Source organism: Myxine glutinosa, chromosome 11 (genome assembly GCF_964187855.1).
Source record: "Myxine glutinosa chromosome 11, kmMyxGlut1.1, whole genome shotgun sequence".
Classification (NCBI taxonomy): domain Eukaryota; kingdom Metazoa; phylum Chordata; class Myxini; order Myxiniformes; family Myxinidae; genus Myxine; species Myxine glutinosa.
Window position 1 is genome coordinate 136,064,995 of NC_136271.1, and position 22,414 is coordinate 136,087,408.

General features: G+C 42.8%; 1 protein-coding gene across 6 annotated transcripts in view; it reads right to left on the reverse strand.

Annotated features, from left to right (window-relative positions):
• Positions 1-1,601: 1,601 nt before the first annotated feature.
• Positions 1,602-22,414, reverse strand: part of LOC137436831 (nesprin-3) — a 97,312-nt gene continuing 76,499 nt past the window's right edge. For 3 of the 6 annotated variants that reach the window (XM_068130983.2, XM_078787164.1, XM_078787161.1), the window contains 7 exons: positions 20,423-20,587; positions 20,045-20,217; positions 14,421-14,517; positions 13,905-13,973; positions 7,494-7,562; positions 6,494-6,540; positions 3,511-4,731 (listed from right to left, as the gene is read on the reverse strand). In XM_068130983.2, the coding sequence (XP_067987084.2) occupies positions 4,539-4,731; positions 6,494-6,540; positions 7,494-7,562; positions 13,905-13,973; positions 14,421-14,517; positions 20,045-20,217; positions 20,423-20,587 (813 nt within the window). In that variant the 3' untranslated portion in view covers positions 3,511-4,538. Of the gene's footprint in view, positions 1,732-3,510; positions 4,732-6,493; positions 6,541-7,493; positions 7,563-13,904; positions 13,974-14,420; positions 14,518-20,044; positions 20,218-20,422; positions 20,588-22,414 lie in introns of those variants that run through there. The other 3 variants (XM_068130984.2, XM_078787163.1, XM_078787162.1) reach the window with 2 other exon arrangements.

Genomic DNA, 22,414 nt, shown 5'->3' on the forward strand with positions numbered 1-22,414 from the left:
GCGAGGCATGAACAAACTGACCGCATTCCCTTTTCGGTAGAGTGCATACCTCCACCAGACAAGTTTTTGTATCCCACTTATGGGCTGGATCTGGATTCGGACCTGAACCAAAATCGAATCAGCTTGGCACCTCACAAACTCATCCCCCAAGTTTACTCATAACTCGTCCATAACTTTTTGAAATATTGTGCTATGTATCGCTGGTCACCCAATCTCTCAATTGTGAAGAATCACAAGAATTAAATGATTCTCGTACTTGAATCCATATTCAGATCTTCACCAAATCGAATCGATTAGTCCTTGACACACACACACACACACACACACACACACACACACACACACACACACACACACACACACACACACAACCTCTCCACCAAGTTTCGTCCAAATCCGTCCACAGCTTTGAGATATCTTGTTCACATAGACAGGGGTGAAAACAACCTCCATCCACCTTTGGTGGCAGAGGTAATAAATTAAGCTAATAATCAAGGTCTGCACAAATCAAGTTGATAAACTGCACAATCTTCCATGCTTAAAGCAAAATGAAGTTTGGTGCACGCAGCTGAACATATAAATTGTTGCAATGGTAATCTTCTGCAAAACATTCCATTTCTTTGGCCATTGTCTGTCACATGACCTACAGATTTAAAATAATTAAAACGAATGAGATTTTCACACGTTTGTCTTTCAGAAAGACATTTATTGCGTTTTACGCACAATACAACGGATACAAATCACGAGATCTTAAAAGAGCCAAATTTATAAGTACAATACTGAAGTCTGTAAATAAACAATTCACTGTAAAGTATATAAATATTCCAAATATAATAATTGCTGGAGGTATTAAAAAAAAAAAAAAAAACTACTTTTTTTTTTTTACCAAAAAGTTAAAATACTGTATACCATCTAGAAAGTCTATATAAATAGCCATGTGAGGGACGTAAAAGCTTCCTCTTTTGCTCTTAAGTGCATTGGACAAAATGTCTGTCGAATATTGTCACCAAATAATATCACAACCTTCATGCAGTGTACATATTTCGTACGGTGTTTTAAAATCTGGCACTTGAAAATACTTAAATCCTCAAAATCCTCGAGAGAAAAGCAAGCCATGTTCCAAGAGTCGTGAAATTTGGCGAAGGAGACAAAGTGGTATAATTTGTACTTTGTGGACAAGGAAGTGGAGGTCCAACAAGTCAACTGCTGTGTAGAGTGAGGAATGCAGAATAATGGGAATTTCAAATAGTAAAGGAAGAGGAATTGGTAATAAGACTGGAATGGTAAGTAACATATGTGCAGTGCCCCTATAATGTGTGTACATCAGGAGTGATACTCATAACGTTACATCCCATCAATCAAAACAGGTTGGAATCCTAGTAAAATGTACTTTGAGGCAGGGTTTGTGAGAAGTCGATACTATTTCGATGCTTTATTTTGAAAAAGGCAGACAAGATTAAAAATTAACAATCGTAAAGTAGAGATTTAGGAGATTTGTTGGGGGGGGGGGGGGGGGGGTTTGGAACTTTGATTTCCAATGGCATGAATGGCATGTTTGATGCGAGTTCCATGGCATGCCAGGCAAACATTCACTGACAGTGAAGTTCTGTGTCACCCTCTTGCATGTCAGAGCTAGGTGAGATCGATAGATCTTGCACACTCCTCAATAGGTCTTGAGTTCCTGGATGTTGCTAGGGTGTTCGTCGTAAACACTGTCCAGCGTGTTGAGGTCTGGGGAATGGAGAGAACACATATGCTCTGTCTTGAAGGAGATTACCCTCTCGCTGAACTTCTCTGCCTTAGCAAGTGTTTCTTCTGCACATTGTATGGTTAAAGTCTCATTGTAAGGTCCGAAAGACACTAGTGTATGAAAGATAAAGCTGTTGTGAGTGCCGGCGAGAGGATCTCCTTGGACTTTAGGTGATAGATTGTCTCACAGCATCAACGTTCTCTTCTGAATGCCCAGTCTTCTTTCCCCCTGATTTCTTAATATTGCGAGCAGTGCCTTCCTGGAACTTCTTGACATTGTGAAGAATACAGTTCTTGCTTGGTGGGTCTCTCACTTTGAAATCTTTGTGATAACGCCACTGGGTCTTGATCACAGACTTTGTCTCAAGGTACCGTTCTACCGTTTTATTTTCTGTGCATGACATATTTACTCCAGACTAATGAAACTTGGTGGGGACTATTTTCCAACTTCCTAGAACATAACGTGAAAAATAAATAATTACAATTCATAATGTTCAATACAGACCATCCAAATAGGACCAAGAGTTTTGAAACACCTTGCACAACAACAAGCTCTTGGTTAAGGATGCTTACAAAGTCAAACCACAGGATTTGCCAAGAAAACATTCCAGAGCGGTTTTATACATTTTTAACCCAGTTTTGGAATCGTGTTGAGTTTTGTTGATACAAATGTCTGTGCTCATGGAAGTGTGGAAATGCATGTCGAAAAGCTCTATACAATTCTATGAAGAAAAAAAACGTTTTGACGTTTAGAAAGGGCAGATTGCCAAAGACTTAGTTATGCTGAATGTCACATTCTGTTTTACAGCTCTTTAAAATTTTACATTTTCCAGCTTAACATTCCATTTTGAACAGGGTACTGTGTTGCCCTGTTCAAAATGGAAACGATGGCTCAGACGAAAAATACTTCACCAGCTTATCATGTAAGCTTGCTGAAAGGAAACCATCAAGAATAACAAACTGCTTGTGATGGGACAGGAAGTCAGTCACCCTGAAGTGAAGAGGGGCTCTTGATTCCATGACCAAACGTGTAATAAAGCAAGGCCATTCTCAAGGCACAAATTACATCAAGACAGGATGCCCTGCTTCTGGTTCCAGATATCCATGCATTACCAAGTCAGCAGAATGCGAGTGTCCGGTCGGTGTAGGTCCGCCAAGAAGCAAGCTAAAATGGTCTTGCGTTCACCCTTCTTACATCGCTTTGTTTCTCTTAACTTATGAAAACCAAAGCGTAAACTCATACAAAAGTTCACTGCAGGTTAAAGTACATTATATATTTTTTGTCTTGACTGTAAAGGTTAAGCCACAACAAACCAAAGGATATCCATTAAAAAAAGGCTCAGACATATCCAACCTTGTAAAGAGGGTCGTCAACTTCCGACACACAGATCAGTGCTCTAAAAGAATCCCTGAATATGAACTTCGAATAACCTGGCTCTGTTTACACATGGTCGCGTTGAACTGTGCTCTTCTTCGTCAGACACAGATGCAAATTTACTGCCAAAAATGGTAATATGTAAAACTATTCATAAAATTGTGGATTCAAATGCAAAAGTTTCACAATAGGTAACAAAAAAGAATGAAAAACCAAATGTAACTGTGGACGACTGACGTACATGACGAAACACTTTAACATGTCCAACAAAATACCAATCCAGTTTCATTCCTCAGACATAAAGCCAACAAACTCCAGTTATAACCTTAACATTCTAAAAATGTTAGGAATAAATAACGGTGATACATCAACTTTTTTTTTTTTTTAAAGATAGACAATAAACAATGGAAAATAGAACATGCCTTGATAGAAAGCATGCCACAACGTATCTCACTCTTCATATACATAACACCTTCCAGAATAAAACTTAACAAAACTGCATGATGACGACGATCAAATAAGAGGCATTACATGTAACCTATTTGACAGGGAAGAGGATATGATTAGATATATCAGTAAATGAACACCTGCACTTGCTGATATTAGGGAAATCGAATTCCAGAAGATGCAAGCTTTCAGGTTTCAATGACTAACTTATCTGGGACAGAAACAGTCAGAGTAAGGGGGGGATTTTCTGGACTGAATTACTATTTGATCATTTTCCAAACTAAAGTAGTAAATGCAGAATGAAGAACGAGTCTTGCTGCTGAAGGCAAGCGTCGATCTGTCAAGCAGACAGGTCGAACAATGGAATGAATCAACAGGACGTTTATTGACGTATGCTAAGCACCGTGAGATCGAATCAAAGAGAAGCTCACGTTTCGGGTGTTAACCCCTCCGATGAAGGACTCATGCCCGAAACGTCAGTTTTTCCTTGCCACCCACTGCAGTTAGCGTACCTCAAACAACGTCCTGTTGAATTCATCCATTGTACAAAAGCAGCAACCACTGCATATGGGGTGTATCAATAAAAAAGTGCATGTGTATGACACAAACAAAGTTTTTAAAAAGTGCAAGGACAGGTATAACTAACTCTATAAAAAGGCTCAGGTTAGGCTCAGATAGGGATGGAAGTAAGTATTAGGTTATGAATAGGAATGATAATTATGGGACTAGAAATGGAGTCCAAATTTTAACTTGGCATATCATGCAGAATTGGGAGCTACAAATTAGAAATCAAAGCCGGTGATGAGACTAGGGGGTTACGATGAATATCAAGGCAATGAAAAGCTAGTTATGGTACAAAAACACATGATTCAGATTAGCCTTTGACTCAATCATGTGCTACCTCTAACAAAATTAAAATGAAATTATTGAGCAAAACTGGTCAACGATATCAAAGCTCACATCTAATTTATGTAGGTGGTGGGCCGTTGGTGTATGTAAGCATGAGCTGGAAAGAGCGAGCAAAGTTGTTGGCGAGTGAGCAGGTGTGCGAATTCCCAGTGCCTGGAATCCAGTACAGCAACATGAGGCAGAGAAGCAGCAGCAGGAGGAATAAGAAGGGAATAGCTGCTCGAAGAACACGGCAACAGTAGGCACAGCACCTGCCAGATGACAAGGGATGTAGGATAAATATTCTATCACCAGGAATATGACACAGAGTCGTACAAGGAATCTACAGTGCAGTCAAAGTATTCACACCCCTTGACCTTTTCACATTTTGTTGTTACAGCCTGAATTTTAAATGGTTTGAATTGAGATTTTTTTTTTTTTCACTGATCTAAGCATTATACCCACAAATGTCAAATTGAATTTTTTTTTTTAGAATTTATTACAAAATAATTCAAAATGAAAAGCTTAAATGTCTTAGTCAATAAGTATTCAACACCTTTGCTATGAAACTCCAAATTCAGCTCAGGTGCATCCAATTTCCTTTGATCACATCATTGAGATGTCTCCAACTTGATTGGAGTCCACATGAGCCAATTCAATTGATTGGACACCTTTATATACAAGAACACACCTTTATATACAAGGTCCCACAGTTGACAGTGCATGTCAAAGCAAAACTCTACCATGAAGGACAAGCAACTGTCCATAGAACTACAAGATACTAGAGGAGATCTAGATCAGGGGGAAGATTATAAAACAATTTCTGGAGTGTTAAAAGTTCTCAAGAGCACAATGAGCCCCATCATTAGGAAATGGAAAGAATATGAAACTACCCAGACTCTTTCTAGAGCTGGCCGTCCGACCAAACTGAGCAACCGGGTAAGGAGGGACAAATAAGCCAATGACCACTGACAGAACTACAGAGTTCTGTGGCTGTGATGGGAGAACCTGCCGGAAGGACAACTGTCTGTGTAGGACTTCACAAATCTAGGCTTTATGGGGGAGTGGCCGAATGGAAGCCACTCTTGAGAAAATGGCACATGACAGCATGCCTGGAGTTTACAAAAAGACACGTGAAAGACCCAAAGCACGAGGAAAAAGATTCTGTCATCTGAAGATTTATTTGGCCTGAATGCAATGCGCTACATCTGGCAGAAACGAGCATAACGCATCACCCATCTAACACCATCCCTCTCCTCAAGCATGGTTTTCAGCAGGCAGGGACTCGGAGACTTGTAGGACAGAGGGGAACAATGAATAGAGAGAGCCAAATACAGGCAAATCCTTGAGGAATACCTTCTTCATAGTGCAAAAGACCTTTGACTGCAGCGAAGATTTACATTCCAACAGAACAATGACCCCAAGCACACAGCCAAAACATCACTGGAATGGCTTCAGAACAAGAACGTGAAACTCCTTGAGTGGCCCAGCCAAAGCCCAGACTTGAATCCCATTGAGAATCTGTGGAAAGACTTGAAGATTGCTGTTCACCGATGCTCCCCATCCAACTTGACAGAGCTTGAGCAAATCTGCAAGGAGGAATGGGAGAAACTCCCCAAATCCAGATGTGCAAAGCTGATACAGACATACCCAAGAAGACACGAAGCTGTAATCACTGCCAAAGGCGCTTCTACGAAGGGGCTGAATACTGATGTAAATTAGATATTTCTGTATTTCATTTGTAATTATTTTGTAAAAAAAAATTCCACTTTGACATTATAGCGTATCACGCGTCAGTGACAAAAATTCTCAATTTAATCCATTTTAAATTCAGGCTGTAACACAACACAATGTGAAAAAGTCAAGGGGTGTGAATACTCTTGAAAGCACTATCTCAAAGAGAGGTAAGAAATAATTCTGGGCAGTCTCACAAAGAGTGTAAACTCTAAATAATCTTTTGTATCTACACCCTGTGCTAGACTACTTGTGCTAAACTGTTTGAAGCAAACTCTCAAACTGCAGACGATTGCATACCTGTTTTGTTTACTGTCGTTTGTCGGCTCAACAATTGATACTTCTGGCTGCAGGCAGAACACAAAAGTCACAAAAAGCCTCAGTAAACTCAAACAGAGGGCAGTCTGATGATCACAAGATTTGACCATTAGAGTACAAAAGGACCAAGGATTATTTGATATTATTGTTGCAGTGAATATTAAAATATGTTAAATATGTTAAAGTTGCACTTTATTCTACACTCTTTATTATATTCCAATGGTATGAATGCTATGAAATTTTCTTTGTGGAAGATTAATATTTTATATTTTTTCCCAAGCATTTTATGAGCTAAATTCCACTTATTAACATTTTAAAACATTTTCTTTAAAATAGCTTCTCCACAAAATGGAGTGATCTCACAAAGAGGTTGTAAGACAGAGCAAGTGTAGAAAATGCTTTTTAAAATCCCATATGTTAAATAAAACTACATTCGGTGGTGTAATGGTTGGAGCTTCCGCTCCGAGTCTGGGAGGCCGGCGGCGTTCAAATCCAGGCTGAGTCATACCAAAGACTTTAAAAACGGTACGGGTTGCATCCTTGCTTAACGTTCATCATTTAAACGGTTAAGGGCAGGCCAAACAATCATAGGTTGGCATCCATGGGGAGGAGGAAATTCCTCCTTCGGAAATGTTCTACAGAGTGCTGTGAGAAAGGGTCTTTTGCCGTTATTTCGACGTCGCTGTTACCCACAATGCCACAGGAAGTGACGGCACTGTCCCCAAGCTCAGTGGCCCTGTTTGTCTTGTCTAACATTCTTGTGTTACATCACCTGTATTCGTCTTTATGTGTGTGGCAGTTCCACTATGAGCCTTAGATCCTGTTAAGAAATGACTATAAACAAGGTGTAAAGACATAGAAAAGGTGTGTAAGGTCTATCACCATAATAGCTTAATCAATGACATCTTATCAACAACTTGAGATTTGCGTGGTTTATATATTTCCCTGAATCAAGAAAAGCAACAATAAAAACAAGCTATACCTTACGCTGACGTAAAACATTCCCTTGTTCAGCAGCAAGCAATGTCTGGCTTTCAGCTTGAATTCTTTCCTGAAAGCAAATACACACATCACAATCAAGGCTAATTTTGGTAACTGGGCACAAGGGAACCTACCAGCGTGTCTACCGACTGGCTCGGGCGTTCCACCTGAGCATGGTAACATGGCAAACAGGCCCAGGAATCTGTTTGGAGCACCCAAATCGGTTGGCAGGCCCAACCGTTTTCATGCGGTTCAGCAGAATTTGGACCAGGCAATTGGAACAAATCCGATGACTACAACAATATTATAAATCATTTCAAGTGTTTGTGTGTTTGTTTGTTGCTCTTTCACGGCCAAACTGTAGCACCTCAGTATCTCAAATTTTGGGTGTAGGTACTTCAGTATATGTGCAAGGTTTTAAGCTACCGCACATTGGCCTTGAATGCTGTTTTGAGGCCACCAAAGGCCGCTATAAAGTGCACAAGTCAGGAGACGACGATGGTTCACGAGCGAGCGGTATTCAATGACAAAGGACGGACTATAACCGAAACAGGCCCGGAATGGGGGTTGGGGGCCCACATGGCAGGTGTCGGCCCCCGACATGCGGTGTACATGCCTATTTACAAAGGGCCCCAATGCGCTGCGTGCGCAGGCCTTTAAGAGCCAGCTGTACGTAATTGTGTGTGGTGCTGGCCTGGAAATGTCAAAACGAAGGTTACTGACCTTGAAATGAGATACAAAATAATGTATAATCAGTTATGAGGTTAGCTAGCTACACAATACCGAAAATTCAGTTCGATTCCGACAACTTTGAAAATTTGACCTTTGTGACCTTCAAAGGTCAAAGGTCGAAGATTCTGAAATTTGTTGCAAAACTTGTATTTCATGATGTATGTGATAATATAAGATCATGTACGACATTTCACCCTATCAGGAAGCGAATGTAATAAAACCATCAAAAATCGACTTTTCTCAATTTCGTGACCTTGACCTTGGGGCGAAAATGAAAAATCGAGCTCCGTGGGGCTAGACACGTGACATTGGCCGAACCAAATATCGAAACCCCTGTCAGATTCCACCAAACCCCTCGAAGAAGATGTAGCTTGAACTCGATTACCCCCTAAAAATACATCTTTTTCGGGCGTCGCTGCGCCCACAATGGGCGCAATAAGCCCACTCTGGGCAGGACACAACTAGATCATGGTATTAACCTCCCACCCAAGTTTCATCAAGATCGGATGATATCATTGGGTAGCTATGCTGCGGACAGATAGACACACAGACAGACACACACCCATGACGAATATAGTGGTCACTCTGTTTGATAACCCGTGAACCAATATCTGGATGTGGAATCGGGCAGTGCTGCCGTTCATCTGCAGGCAACAGGTATCCAGCATGAGGCCAATAACTCCTGAGTTGTTCAATGTCCAACATGTACTGAAACGCCAACCAGGAAAAGCTCACCTGGCTGGATAGCGCCGGGTATCCCCCTCTCTCCCAACTCCCTTCCCACCTCCCAGTATTATAAAGTTAGTCGGACCCCGCTGTTCGCAGGGGATACGTTCCTGCAAATTGGCACGATTTGCAAAACCGTGAATGGGGGGGGAGGGGGATGGGGGAGGGGGGGGGGGGTAATGTTTCAATGGAAAAAGAGGGGATTGATTCCCGATTCGCAAAAATCCACAAATGGTGAGGCAAAATCCGCAAATGTCGAGGCAAATCCCACGAATGTCATCGATAAATCGATAATCCACGAATGTTGATGAAAATCCGCGAATGAATGCCGTGCCATTGTTTCAATGGGGAAAAGGGAGACAGGTGATTGCACTAATAGATACTGTGGAGTGTTTTCATCATGTACAGTAACTCGCGGGGATGCAGCTGGTGGAATATCCTACGAAGCTATTCACAGTGTGAATTGTGGGATATCCCATGAAGCAATGTTTACCATATGTGGTATATAAGCCATGAAAATGCAAAGCACAGTGCCACGAATGTAGAAGCAGGTCATGCCCGCTGCTCGTATATGTTTTTTTTTGCATATGTCCAGTTGCTTTGTGCATGGCTGGTGAAAGACGGGTTTTATAAATGTGTCATGCTCATGGCTGGTGAAAAAAAACAACTTGCGCCTGAGAAAAAATGCGAATACATGGGACATAGAGCCGCGGATAGAGAAGCAGATCGCAATTTATCAACCGTGAATAGGCAGAACCCACGAATAGCGGAACCCACGAATAGCGGAACCCACGAATAGCGAAACCCACGAATAGCGGAACCCACGAATAGCGGAACCCACGAAGCGGAACCCACGAAGCGGAACCCACGAAGCGGAACCCACGAATAGCGGAACTATGAATATCGGGGTCCAAATTCGACTTGTTACCATTCAAAAAAATTTCATCAAAAATAGATTCTCCACAAAATCAATGGAGTGCTCTTTAAAAAAAGGCGGTATTGCTGGAAGACAGAGAAAGTGTAGAAAATGCTAAATAAATCACAACAAACAAATTTTGTGAAAGACAGACAAGGCGTGTCGGGTCAAAACATGAATCACTGACATCTTATCAACAACTTGAGACTTGAGTGATCTCCATACATCACTGAACCAAGAAAAGCAACAATTTTTTTTTTTTTTTTTTTTTTTTTTTTTTTTTTATTTTTTTTTTTTTTTTTTTTTTTTTTTTTTTTTTTTTTTTTTTTTTTTTTTTTTTTTTTTTTTTTTTTTTTTTGTATACAATATCGAGGCTCGTGAAAGAGCGAACATTAATCACACAGAAAGACAAACCGACACATAAAACATATAACATAGGGAGCGGTAGACAAGATGGGGAGAGAGGGGGAAGGACACAAACACAACATTTGAGAGCAGGGACCGAGAGACATGGAGACATCGAGAGATCTGAGAGAGGGCGAGGGCTTTGGGGGGGGGGGGCGTGGGAAGGGGGCAGTGGGAGAGGTATAAAACATATGGACACTGCCAGGACTTCCAGGAAAGAAGTTGGAATTTCAAACAAGGTGGATCTGGGGTGAATTAGCGGGGGTAGAAAAGATCAAGGTTTTGGATGGGGGAAGATAAGAGATGGTGGTGAACAGCTGTTTTAAAGACCTGGAGGGAGGAGTGGGATTGAAGGGAGTGAGGGAGTTTGTTCCAGAGGCGGGAGAAAAGAGGAATGAAAGAGTGAAGGTGAGCGGAGAGCCGAGATTTCGGCAGTTTAACCATCAGAGGGTTGCTGGCAGATCTTGTGCGACCTGTAGGAATATTTGGGGGACAGAGCACAGAGAGAGCTGGGGGTGCAAGGCCGGAGAGGAGTCGGTAGAAGACAGAAAGACCACCTACCTGCCTGCGGTGAGTGAGTGAAAGGCCCTCAGAGATAGCTTCATCGCGGGAGATTCCAATAATTCTGAAAGCTTTGGTTTCAACAGCGTGAAGCCGAGCTAGGTGTGAGGCAGGAGCACCGGCCCATAGGGGAGAACAGTATTCCATTGAGCTGCGGATGAAAGCCTTGTATGTGGTGAGGAGCTCAGGTGTGCCGAGGAAGGACTTCGCACGACGGAGGATGCCCAGTCGGCGACTGGCTTTGGAGGCCAGCTTGGAAATGTGGTTTTCCCAAGAAAGATCATGGCAGATAGTGAGACCCAAAATCTTGAGCGACAGAACTTCTTGGAGAGGATTGTTGAGAAAGTAGATGGGAGGGTTGTCCAGTCGATCTTTTCGGAGAGACATAGTAAGAGTGTGAGATTTGTCAGGATTGAAAGACATGTTCCACTTGTTTGACCAGTCTGTGATTTTGTCCAGGTCTTCAGAGAGTGAGGAGGCAGCAGACTGCCGATCTGAGGGAAGAGGAATGGAGCGGCAGAGAGTGGAGTCATCAGCAAAGAGATAGAGAGGATTTTCGAGAGAGTCAGAGAGATCATTGATGAAGACCAGAAAAAGCACGGGGCCCAGAACACTGCCTTGGGGAACTCCAGCCTGAACAGGAAGAGGAGATGAGAGAAACCCATTCAGGGCCACACGTTGACGACGACTAGAGAGGAAGTCCGCCAGCCATGCGTGGAGATTTCCATGGATACCAAAGGAGGAGAGTTTGGTGAGCAGAGCGGGGTGCCAGACCGTGTCGAAGGCACGTGATATGTCGAGGGAGACAGCTCTAATTTCCTGTTTGGCATTGAGGACCTCCATCCATTGTTGAGACAGCAGAAGCAGCATGTCCAGAGTAGAGTGACCTGGTCTGAAACCAAATTGATGATCAGAGATCAAGCCATTGGAGAAGAGGAAAGATTTCATATCAGAAGCAATGATGGATTCCATGACTTTGCTGATAATTGGGAGAAGGCTGATTGGTCTGTAGTTGCTAGGATCTGTTTTTGCACCTTTTTTGTGCAAAGCGGTGATGTTGGCTGATTTCCAAGCAGATGGCAGTTGACCTTGAGCAAAAGAGAGGGTGAAGAGAACAGAGAGAGGGTGAGATAGAGCAGCAGAGCAGGATTTTAGGACCCGTGGGCTGATGCCGTCGGGTCCAGTTGCAGAATCAGAGTCGAGGGTTGACAGAAACTTTTCCACCTTGTCAGGAGGAAAGGACACGGAGTCCAGGAGCAGCAGGGTACGACTGGGTATGGTGGGTACAGAGAGGGATGGGTTTGGGACACAAGATTTAGAGGCAAACACAGAGTTGAGGCATTCAGCTTTTTCACGTGCGGAGTCAGCTGTGTAGCCGTTTGAGGTAAGGGAGGGGATGGAGGGGGAACAAACACCAGAAACGGATTTGACCAGACGCCACCAGGATTTGGAAGAGGGAGACAGATAAGAGAGTTCGGTCTTGAGAACGGAGAGATATTGTTTCCTGGCTCTCCTGAGGGTGGACACACACTTGTTTCGGGCTTTGTGAAAGGAAATGAGATTTCCTTCCGTTGGATTTGCTTTCCAGGAGACGAAGGCAAGTTGTTTCTGGGCAACAGCCTCACCACAAGATTCCGTGTACCATGGACGGGAGGAAGGGTATGACAACTGAAGACGAGATGGGATAAATCTGTGCATGAGAGAGAGCAATTTACTTTGGAAGAATTCCCAGGATGAGTTGATGTCAGAGGTGGTAGAGATGGGAGACCAGTCCAGATGATTGATGGCTGCTTGAAGACCGTGCCAGTTGGCCTGAGTGAAATGCCAGACTCGTCGACGCTGAGCAGGCTCCCTGAGGATGGTCAGAGAGATGTCCACTTTAACAAGGACATGATCAGATGATCCGATCGGAGCAGAAGAAGAGCAGCAGACATTTTCAGGGAAGTTAGTCATAACCAAGTCCAGAAGAGAAGATGTTCCGTTGACTGAGATCCGGGTCGGGAAATTGACAGATTGTGTCAGTCCCAGTGAGTCGCAGAAGTCCTTTGCTGAGGAGCCATGGCTGGTGAGAGAGGTACCCACACCCAGCCAACTGGCATGATGACAGTTGAAATCACCACATATGAGGAAGAGAGAGTTGGGATGAGTAGATAGAAGTTGGTCCATATCATCAGACAGCGAGATGTAGATGGAGTCATCACTGTTTGGTGGACGGTACAACACACATATGAACAAGAGGTGGGAGCGAAGGGGAAGCCGTAGCCAGAGGTATTCCTGGGGGTGAGGTGGAGAGAGTGCAGTGCAGGGCGAGTGAGGAAGAGAGTTTTTGATAAAGATAGCAACCCCGCCTCCAGGACGAGGCTCAGGTCTATCATACCGGAGGAGGGAGTAGCCCGGGAGAGATACTATGGAATCAGAGACATCATAAAGGAGGAAAGTTTCTGTTAAGCAGATCACGTCTGGTTTGACAGAAGCAACCTGTATGGAGAGATCAGTTAAGTTTGAACGAAGGCCCCGGATGTTTGAGGTCCATACCGTTAATGAAGAGGAAGGGGGAGCATCAGATACAGAACAGGGGGGAGGAGGGGTAGGGTAAGATGTGGAAGAGGTGGAAGAGGTAGGGAGAGCTGTTGAAGGTGTGTCAGAGATTTCAGAATAGCTCGGAGAAAGGGAAGGATGGGGCGGACAAAAGGTTTGATGGTGATTGGGTGAGCCACAATGAGGTGTTATTTGAGGAGGGGGAAGAGCGAGGCAGAAGGTTGGGGGAGATGGAGGTGAGAGTTTGAAGGGGGAAGAAGCGGGGAGGACGCTTTGAGGAGGGGGAGTGAGCGGGGGGAAATTGAGAAGCAATGAGGGTGGGGAGATTTGAAGGGGAGGGGTGAGGGGGGAGTTTGGGAGGGAAGGGACAAGGGGAGGGATTTGAAAGGGATGGGATATGGGGGAGATTTGGAGGGGAGGGGTGAGGCAGGAGTCTAGGAGGGGAGGGGCGAGGGGGCGTCTTGGCGGGGAGGGGTGATGTTGGCTGATTTCCAAGCAGATGGCAGTTGTCACAATAAAAACAACAAGCTATACCTTACGCTGAAGTAAAACATTCCCTTGTTCAGCAGCAAGCAATGTCTGGCTTTCAGCTTGAATTCTTTCCTGAAAGAAAATACAGACATAACAATCAAGACCCTGTGATTAGTGAACACTCAACCGATCCTGACCATGCTGCCCACAACTATTCTTTGTCTTGTTGCGATTGCCTTGACACTTTTGAAAGTTGACTTACAATCACAATCAATCATAAACTATCTACGTGTTCAAGGTATCCTCTAAATCTAAATGTTCTCTTGGCATGTATTCCCTGGACAATTTTACATCAGTCTGGTTTCTAATCCAAGTCGGCTAACAGGATAGCCTACACGTTCGCACACTCTCCCCTAAGCTAGACTGGGTTAGAATCTCTGCCCAGCTATAAACTGACACCATGATGGCTGCAGAAAGGACGACACATCAATATTATCACGTATATGTCTGATCTTCTTATTGTAAGTTTCTACCTCATTTATACGAGAGTAACTGAATCATTCTGGTCACAGGACCTACCTCTTTGCTATCGAGTTTGATATCAAGCAACCTGGAATTCACCTTTGTGGTGATGCGCTGGGACATTTCCCCATGCCTGCCAAGGCCAGAGCAGTGTCTGTACAAAGGAAGAAGAAATAGGGTTTCCTGTTAACAAAGCTCTTCATTCCATTAACAAAATGCAGCACAATTTTTTTTTAATGAAGTGTAACATATTTGGAGGTGTCAATGTGTGCAAGCCTTAACCCTCACTTTTGTAATAACTCCCAAATGTAGACACATTGTGGATTACAATTCCCATCTGAGCACACGCTCATGATGCTGGGATACCAAGTTAAAATCCTAGATGCAATGTTCATTTATCCATCATTTCCTAATGTCGTGATTTACATAGAAGTACTCTATGAACCATAAACACTGCATGCAATAAAAGGCTAGAATTGCACTGTCGGTCAGAACACTATACCATCTATTTATTACGTAAGCAATAAGAGCATTCAAATAATCTACTGTATATTATATATATATAAAAGAAAGTTTTTGTTTGTTTGTCTGCACGCGTTAATCTCCTGAACGGTGAAAGATAGGAGGAAACCTCTGAAACAAAAAATGTCGGGACGGGCCTCGGGAAGGTTATAGGCTAGGTGGCGAGGCCGGTCGAGGCCACCTCGGCCGGGCTGGGCCCATTTCGCAATTAAAAGCTGAGCTGAAAAACTGCAAATGCCAACACGTGATGTTGGTTATCCCTGAAATAACTTTTTGTTATTTTTGTTATTCAATAATTTTAGTTATTTTAACAATAACTGCAGGAATCCTCCCCCCCCCCCCCCCCCCCCCATAGATTAGCCACCGCAGCAAAGATTGGTATTTCCGTCAGCAAAGCGACGGGACTTATATTAACATAAAAAGGAGAAGAAGAGTGTATTATAATATTTCTGTCGATTCATGCGTAAGGCTACAGATCAGTCAGTCTGCTTTGCATGGTGATGGAAGTTCAGGTTTATTAACGCTGTGGCAAGACCAATGTTGACGTGGACGCGCCTTTGCAAGACGAAATTCTTGATGTCTGATTGGTGTGTAGACATTGAACCTGAGATTGTTTTAATTGTTGGTGTGATACAGGAGAGCTGCTGCTGCGATATTGTGGACCGTCATTGTAACAGATTCCATGAAATCCTATTGTAACATGAGAACGTCACATACAGTAACCTATGGGCAAAACACACGTTTATCCAGGTGAAGACAAACTCTTTGTAGCGTTTGTATTTGGGCCTTGTTTATTGATACGAGCAAATGCTGGTCGAATTGATAAATGACGACGACATAGCTGACGGTAATCATTGCGAACAGAGATGATGCAACTATGTAACAAAGAACTCGTCAAAATAAACTTGGCAAAAATTTGCTCTTCAAATGAATGCACAATGTACGGTTGAATGTGATGAATTTGTTTGTTTTAAATCAGAAACTGTCAAATGTCAGCGCTCAGGCAATTGTATTAAATAATTAGTCTTCATGCGTAAAAAGGATGCTGACGTAGCAAGATGATGCGGAGGAGAATCACTGAATTTTTTTAGTTTTTTAAAGATCAAGATAGAAAGTTGGGTGCCCGATCAGAAATAAGCAAAGTCATAAATACATGGACAATACATGAATGAAAACTAGTTGTGTAACATTTACGTAATGTATTTACACCAAGACTTCTCTGTTCCACATGAAGTGTGCATCACACGCCACCCACGATACTCGCTCAGCTCGCTGAAAGTGGCCGTATTTCATCTTTTATACCAATTTGATTAAGAGAATTGAAAGTTTTTATTGTGTCGGTGACATTCTTTGTGTGGAAATAGCTTTGCACAGGAAAATTGGGGTAAACACACATGCGCAATCCGAGCTCGGCCTCGTCAATCCTTCTGTATTGTAGATGGATAGATGCCATGTTGAACGTAGTCTGGCTCTATGAATGTGATATTCTAGGCTGTCTTCATTACTGTCTGGCCAACTTCCTCCATTTGTGCAAACAGCATGTAGCTCATAACGTTTTGGTTCTTAACTGCTCTACCTTACCTGTAGAGGCTGGTGTGCTCAACGGTAACGTATCTGGCCGAAGTCTCTCACTGGTTTTCATTCATGACTTCTCTATTTGCTTGGTAGAGTTCTCGACTTTTTGCAGATTTTGCAGATTTTGTGAGAGCATGGCAGTAGCTGCATCAGTCGCTGCTAATATCAAAACGATCAAAATCAATCCAATAATTGATCTCTGCAAGAGTGATTCAATTCAAAAGGGAAGGCCTCATGTCCAAGCTGCTAAATCTAGGAGCAAACTGGATATTCTGTACCTGGCAAAGTCCTTCCTTCCTTGGTTTACCTCTTTTGAGCCTTACCAGGGTAAATTAGTTACACACATCACCTGTCCTCCTTGTCAACCATTCAAATCCAGGCTTCTTGCTCTCCTGCATTCCTTTGTCCATCTGCTTTCCCCTGTGGAATCACTTTCCTGCATCTCATTCATGTCTTACTTCAACATTACAGCTCACCGCCATATCATGTCATCTCACATTTCCATTGATGATCTTCACCTTTCTTGCAGGTAAGTATTTGTATGTTCATCGACTATCCATTTGCTCCCTTCTCTGTCAATCAGAACTCTCTCATCCAGTTATTTTCCCTTCATTAGCCTTGACTTTGTACAAGACAAAAACGGCCTTACTTAATCCAATCAATTGTACCAACATCACATAAATGATAAATACCAAACACAGACCTGCACACGCACTAATCTTCTTCAATCACTGGTTTATGATTCATTCAGGCCAACATAATATGCTTCCACGACTGTGGCTGGTTTACGTTGGTGTTAAACAAATTATTCCGTATTGGTATGACATGGTAGGTGGTTTAGGCCCATTTTGTGAAGGCAATGTTTGTCCCGCCCAGGTGGATGTTCCGTGTGCTGACAAAATTAACTACTCTGTCTTGAAGTTGAATTATGTTTAGGTTGAGTGACCATTACAACCAGAATGGAAATTTGAAGGTGATGAAAAGGCATAAGGGGTCACATAAAGAATACAGATTCAGAGATGGTCGTAATGATGGTGATGGAGGCCCTTACACTTCACAGAGTATATCGGTGTGCTCACGACAAGTCATGAACCGCTCCATAGGTAAGAACGAATCACATACAAGTCGCCGCTCCGTTGCAAGATGTAGAAATCTCCACTGAGCAGCCATGGGAATCAAACCCACAACAGTGAAATAAATGGCATTAAAATTTACCAACTCCATGGGGTGGTTATGTGGTATTGAGGTAAATTAATATTGATAAAAGGGCAAAGATTGGGGCAAGGAAAGGTTCGGAGGATATGGGATTAAGAGGGTAGGATGGAAAAGCGATGCATCTTGAACATACAGGATTTGGTCAAAATGCCAACATTATGCATAAATAATATATAGATGGTATATAAAGGATCAGGAAGTGACATAAATATTGCAGAGTTCCCCCGGGCCAAGTTAAATTACTCGTTCAACTTTATTGGGTCCCTCCACCCCTCTCCTTCCTCAATTTTCTTAGTCGATATGATTGATTAACTTGGCAGAAAAATGAAAGACGTCGGAGCCAGACAATGGATAAGTGCTTCGTGGAGACACATTCATTTGAATAAACATACAGTCGTGGCCAAAATTATTGGCACCCTTGCACTTTTTTCAAAGAATGCACCATTTTTCCAGAAAATTGTTGAAATTAAAAAATCTTTTGGTATCCACAAAAGTATTTCTTTGGTTTGCAGTGGAACAAAACAAAAAAGCTGAAAAAATTACTAAATCTTAGCTTATTCCACACAGAAATCCGAAAATGGCCCGGACAATATTATTGGCACCTTATAGAAGTTGTTAGAAATAATTAGATTTCAAACAGGTGATTCAGCTTTACTTTGGAATTGAACTCACCTGTGGTGCGTTGCAGGTGCCTGCAATATAAAAATCACTCATTCAACCAGTTTGAATAGAGAAAAGGAGTCATTCTGCTGTTTTGTGTCACTGTGTGTCACTGTGTGTTTGAACAATGAGCTTGTAGAAAAGAAAGAAAACCAGAGAATTGTCTGAGGGGGTAAGACACAAGATTGTAGCCAAGCATGGACAATCTCAAGGCTACAAGTCCATCTCCAGAGAGCTTGATGTTCCTGTGTCCACCGTACGCAATGTTATCAGGAAGTTTAAGGCCCATGGAACTGCAGCCAACATCCCTAGATGTGGCCGCAAGAGAAAACCTGATTGAAGATTGCAGCGAAGGATTGTTCGAAAGGTGGAGAAAGAACCTCGATCAACTGCGAAACAGATTCAAGCTGACCTTCAGATACAAGGTACGACAGTTTCAACTCGCACTATCCGTCGCCAACTCAATGAAAGATGGTTCTATGGTAGGAGACCCAGGAGGACCCCACTGCTGAGAGAGAGACATAAGAAAGCTCGACAGGAGTTTTCCAAAACACACCTGAAAAAGCCAAAATCCTTCTGGCAGAATGTCATGTGGACAGATGAGACCAAAGTAGATCTTTTTGGTAAAGCACATCATGTCTATGTTTACAGAAAACAAAATGAAGCCTTCAAAGAAAATAACACCTTCCCTACAGTCAAACATGGAGGAGGTTCAGTGGTGTTTTAGGTTTGCTGTGCTGCCTCTGGCACTAGGTGCCTTGAATGTGTGGATGGCATCATGAAATCAGGAGATTACCAAGGCATTTTGGAGCACATTGTTCAACCTAGTGTCAGAAAGCTGGGTCTCCGTCGAAGGTTATGGCTCTTGCAGCAGGACAATGACCCCAAACACACTTTAAAAAGCACCCAGGAATGGTTCAAGACAAAATGCTAGACTGTTCTGAAGTGGCCAGCAATGAGTCCAGATCTAAATCCCACTGAACACCTGTGGGGAGATCTGAAAATAGCAGTTGGGAGAAGGCAGCCTTCAAATCTGGGAGAACTGGAGCAGTTTGCACAAGAAGAGTGGGCCAAACTGCCAGTAGAGAGGTGAAGGAAGCTCATTCATGGCTATTGGAAGTGCTTGACTGCAGTTATTTTGTCCAAAGGCTGTGCTACCAAATATTAAGTCTCGGAAGGAACCACCTTTAGAGGCCATTTAACGATCAGCATCAGTCAGTCAGCGATCAACCAAGATTCGAACCCAAGATCCTAGGATCCCAAGCCGGCACTCTGACCGCTAAGCCTTAGCTCTTACACGAGCCTCGATCTTGTATACAAAACAGAAAAAAGAAGAAAAAAAAGCCAACACCAGGCTCAAATATTAAATCTCAGGTGTCAATAATTTTGTCAATGCCATTTCTTTTTATTTTCTGATTTAGAAGGGTATATTAAGTTCTGAATCAAAAACAAAGGTTCTGTAACATTAACAGTGAAATAAAGAATTGTGGAGACCAAATACTTTTGTCAATTTCAACTTATTTTTAGAGAAAATTGTGAGTTATTTGAAAAAAGTGCAAGGGTGCCAATATTTTTGGCCACGACTGTATGCACTTATAAATATTAGATACCACTAGAGCTTCCCTTCACAAGGTCTTACACTGTCATTTATCAATGGCCTTCTGAATTACACTGGGAATTTGCTCCAAAATGACTATAGGAGATGTTACCTTTGGCAAAGTGCAAACACCTCCCAGTGTGCGTCCCAGTCCGCCTGAAGGTCTTGCAGCCACCTCCGAACCCTGGCTGCCCCCTCAGCATCGGACGAATCTTCGACCACTTGTCCCTTTGTCCATAATCCAAGCAGCTGTCGTTCTTTTTCTCCCCGCAAAGCACGCACGGTCTGTATTGATCAGCGGGGTAGGAAAAATTTTACCGACAGAATCATCAACATCACGGGTGGGACTGCACATTCCATTAAAAAAAAACTAATGATGCAATGGCAAACTATTCAAGATAAGGACTGGAGTCGGTATGTGTTGGCGGAAAAATTAGGACCGAGTGGTAGCTCTGTTTTTGAAGTGTCTTGGATTTTTGAGGCTTCTTACCTCAAGCTCATGCTCCCAAGCTCCGAACGTCCTCACACTCTGGCTGGGACTGAGCAGTGACTGGAGACGCTGGCGGCTGTTCACCAGCCACTGCTGAAAGGCATTGACGCTTCGTTCAAACAGACGGTGGTCCTGGGCAGCACGTTGCGTGAAAGGCAAAGCATCCTAAGAGAAAGGTAGAAAGTGAGGAAGAACACGCGGTGAATATCATCGTTATCCTGCTTCTGGTCCTGAGTTTTTGTGAAACGTCACACCATGCGTGTGGATCAGTGTGTGCAGAAAACACAAATAAAGACAAAAAAACTGCAGACACGGCCAAATAGAGATGTGTCAGAATAACAGTCTCGATGTTCAGCATTTTGGCCACAGAGAGGTCTTCCTGCAGGTGGCCCGTATTTCATATTAGCATCCTGCGTTGTTTTGTTACGGAGAAGCGACTATACAGTCGCTTCTCCGTAACAGACATTGGAATAGAATGTGATAGTCAACACGCTTTGTTATGGTCACGAGGTTCATTTATGTTGTGAATAAGAATAGTTATACATACACAATTACACATCCTTATAGTATATTTAAAATTAATTGAAGAGAAAAAACAGCAGTAAGAAGGCTTATGGCTCACACTGTACAGAACATCCACAAATTACTGTCGACAATGTCTCCTGACATTATGGGTCTTGTAGTCTTTACTGACGTATGCAGTCAACATGGGACCACCTTTATGTCTCCCCTCCGGCAGGAAGGGGAGACATATTGATTTTGTTTCTTTCTTATTTACAGCAATTTTCACTGTCCACATCCATTCCTTGACTGAGCCAATTTGGCATGAAGGTGCCATAGTCCAGTACACCAAGACCTAAGTTGTATGTGGCCACTCTCAGCAATACTGTATACATTGAGCAATATTTGGTAATACTGTACTGTACTTGGTTTGATGCATTTTTTTTATCAATTCTGATTTATAGGTTTTTCAAGATGAGTGTTTCCATTTTACATGGGTCACAGGTCAAAATCTGTCACAATATAGGAATGAACTGCAGGACACTTGGTTGAGAATGCAGGAATCAGATAATGCATGGTTGAGAATGCAGGAACGCAAATATGATAAATCAGGATGCTGATGATAATTCGCTGTGGGATCTCTAATGTCCACAAATTGCAGCAGACGGGACCACCCAGTTTAAATCCATCCAAGGAATGGCACACGAATTGATGAATCACTCCGTCTGCGAAAGGAGATCTTCTTCTTCTTATCGTGTCCACGGACAGTCTATACATGGCCCAGCCAAAACTGGACACATTTTTGCGCCTTGTTGTTGAATTCGGCAAGATCTGCAACAGTGCAGGGTTCCTCTAGCGATGGACATTGCAGGAGATGTTGCATGGCCTGTGGCTCAGTTCCACATTCGCAAGTTGTCGGGCTGGTTGTATATCGACCATTTGTTTCGTGACACCTTTGAACGACCAACACCAGTCCTAAGTCTATTAAGGCACTTCCATGTTACCCAGTTGCAATTAGCTCCTGGGGGAAGGCTTTCATCAGGCCCCATTAGTTATTGCCCCAACAACGAGATGACAGTTTATAGCTTGGCCGAGATTTGAACCCAGGCTAGACGGTTCAGAGGGAAGTGTGTATAGATCTAAGGCTCAAAGCTATCCTGCCAACCCAGATTTATCAGCTTATTACTTTTGTTATAAAGTATTTTTAGAGCCTTTCTACATCTATAACAAGAAAACTGGCCCCATGAATGATCACTTCTTATCATACTATAATATAATTGATAAACTGATAACTAATGGGGCCTGTAAATACAGATGTCATTTATTATTCATTCTATTTCGCTGGATTTGGAGCAGAACAATCATTGAATGAACAGCCAGGTACAGTTGCATCGATCTAGAGAACTGAAAACACACACACACACACACACACACACACACACACACACACACACACACACACACACACACACACACACACACACACACACA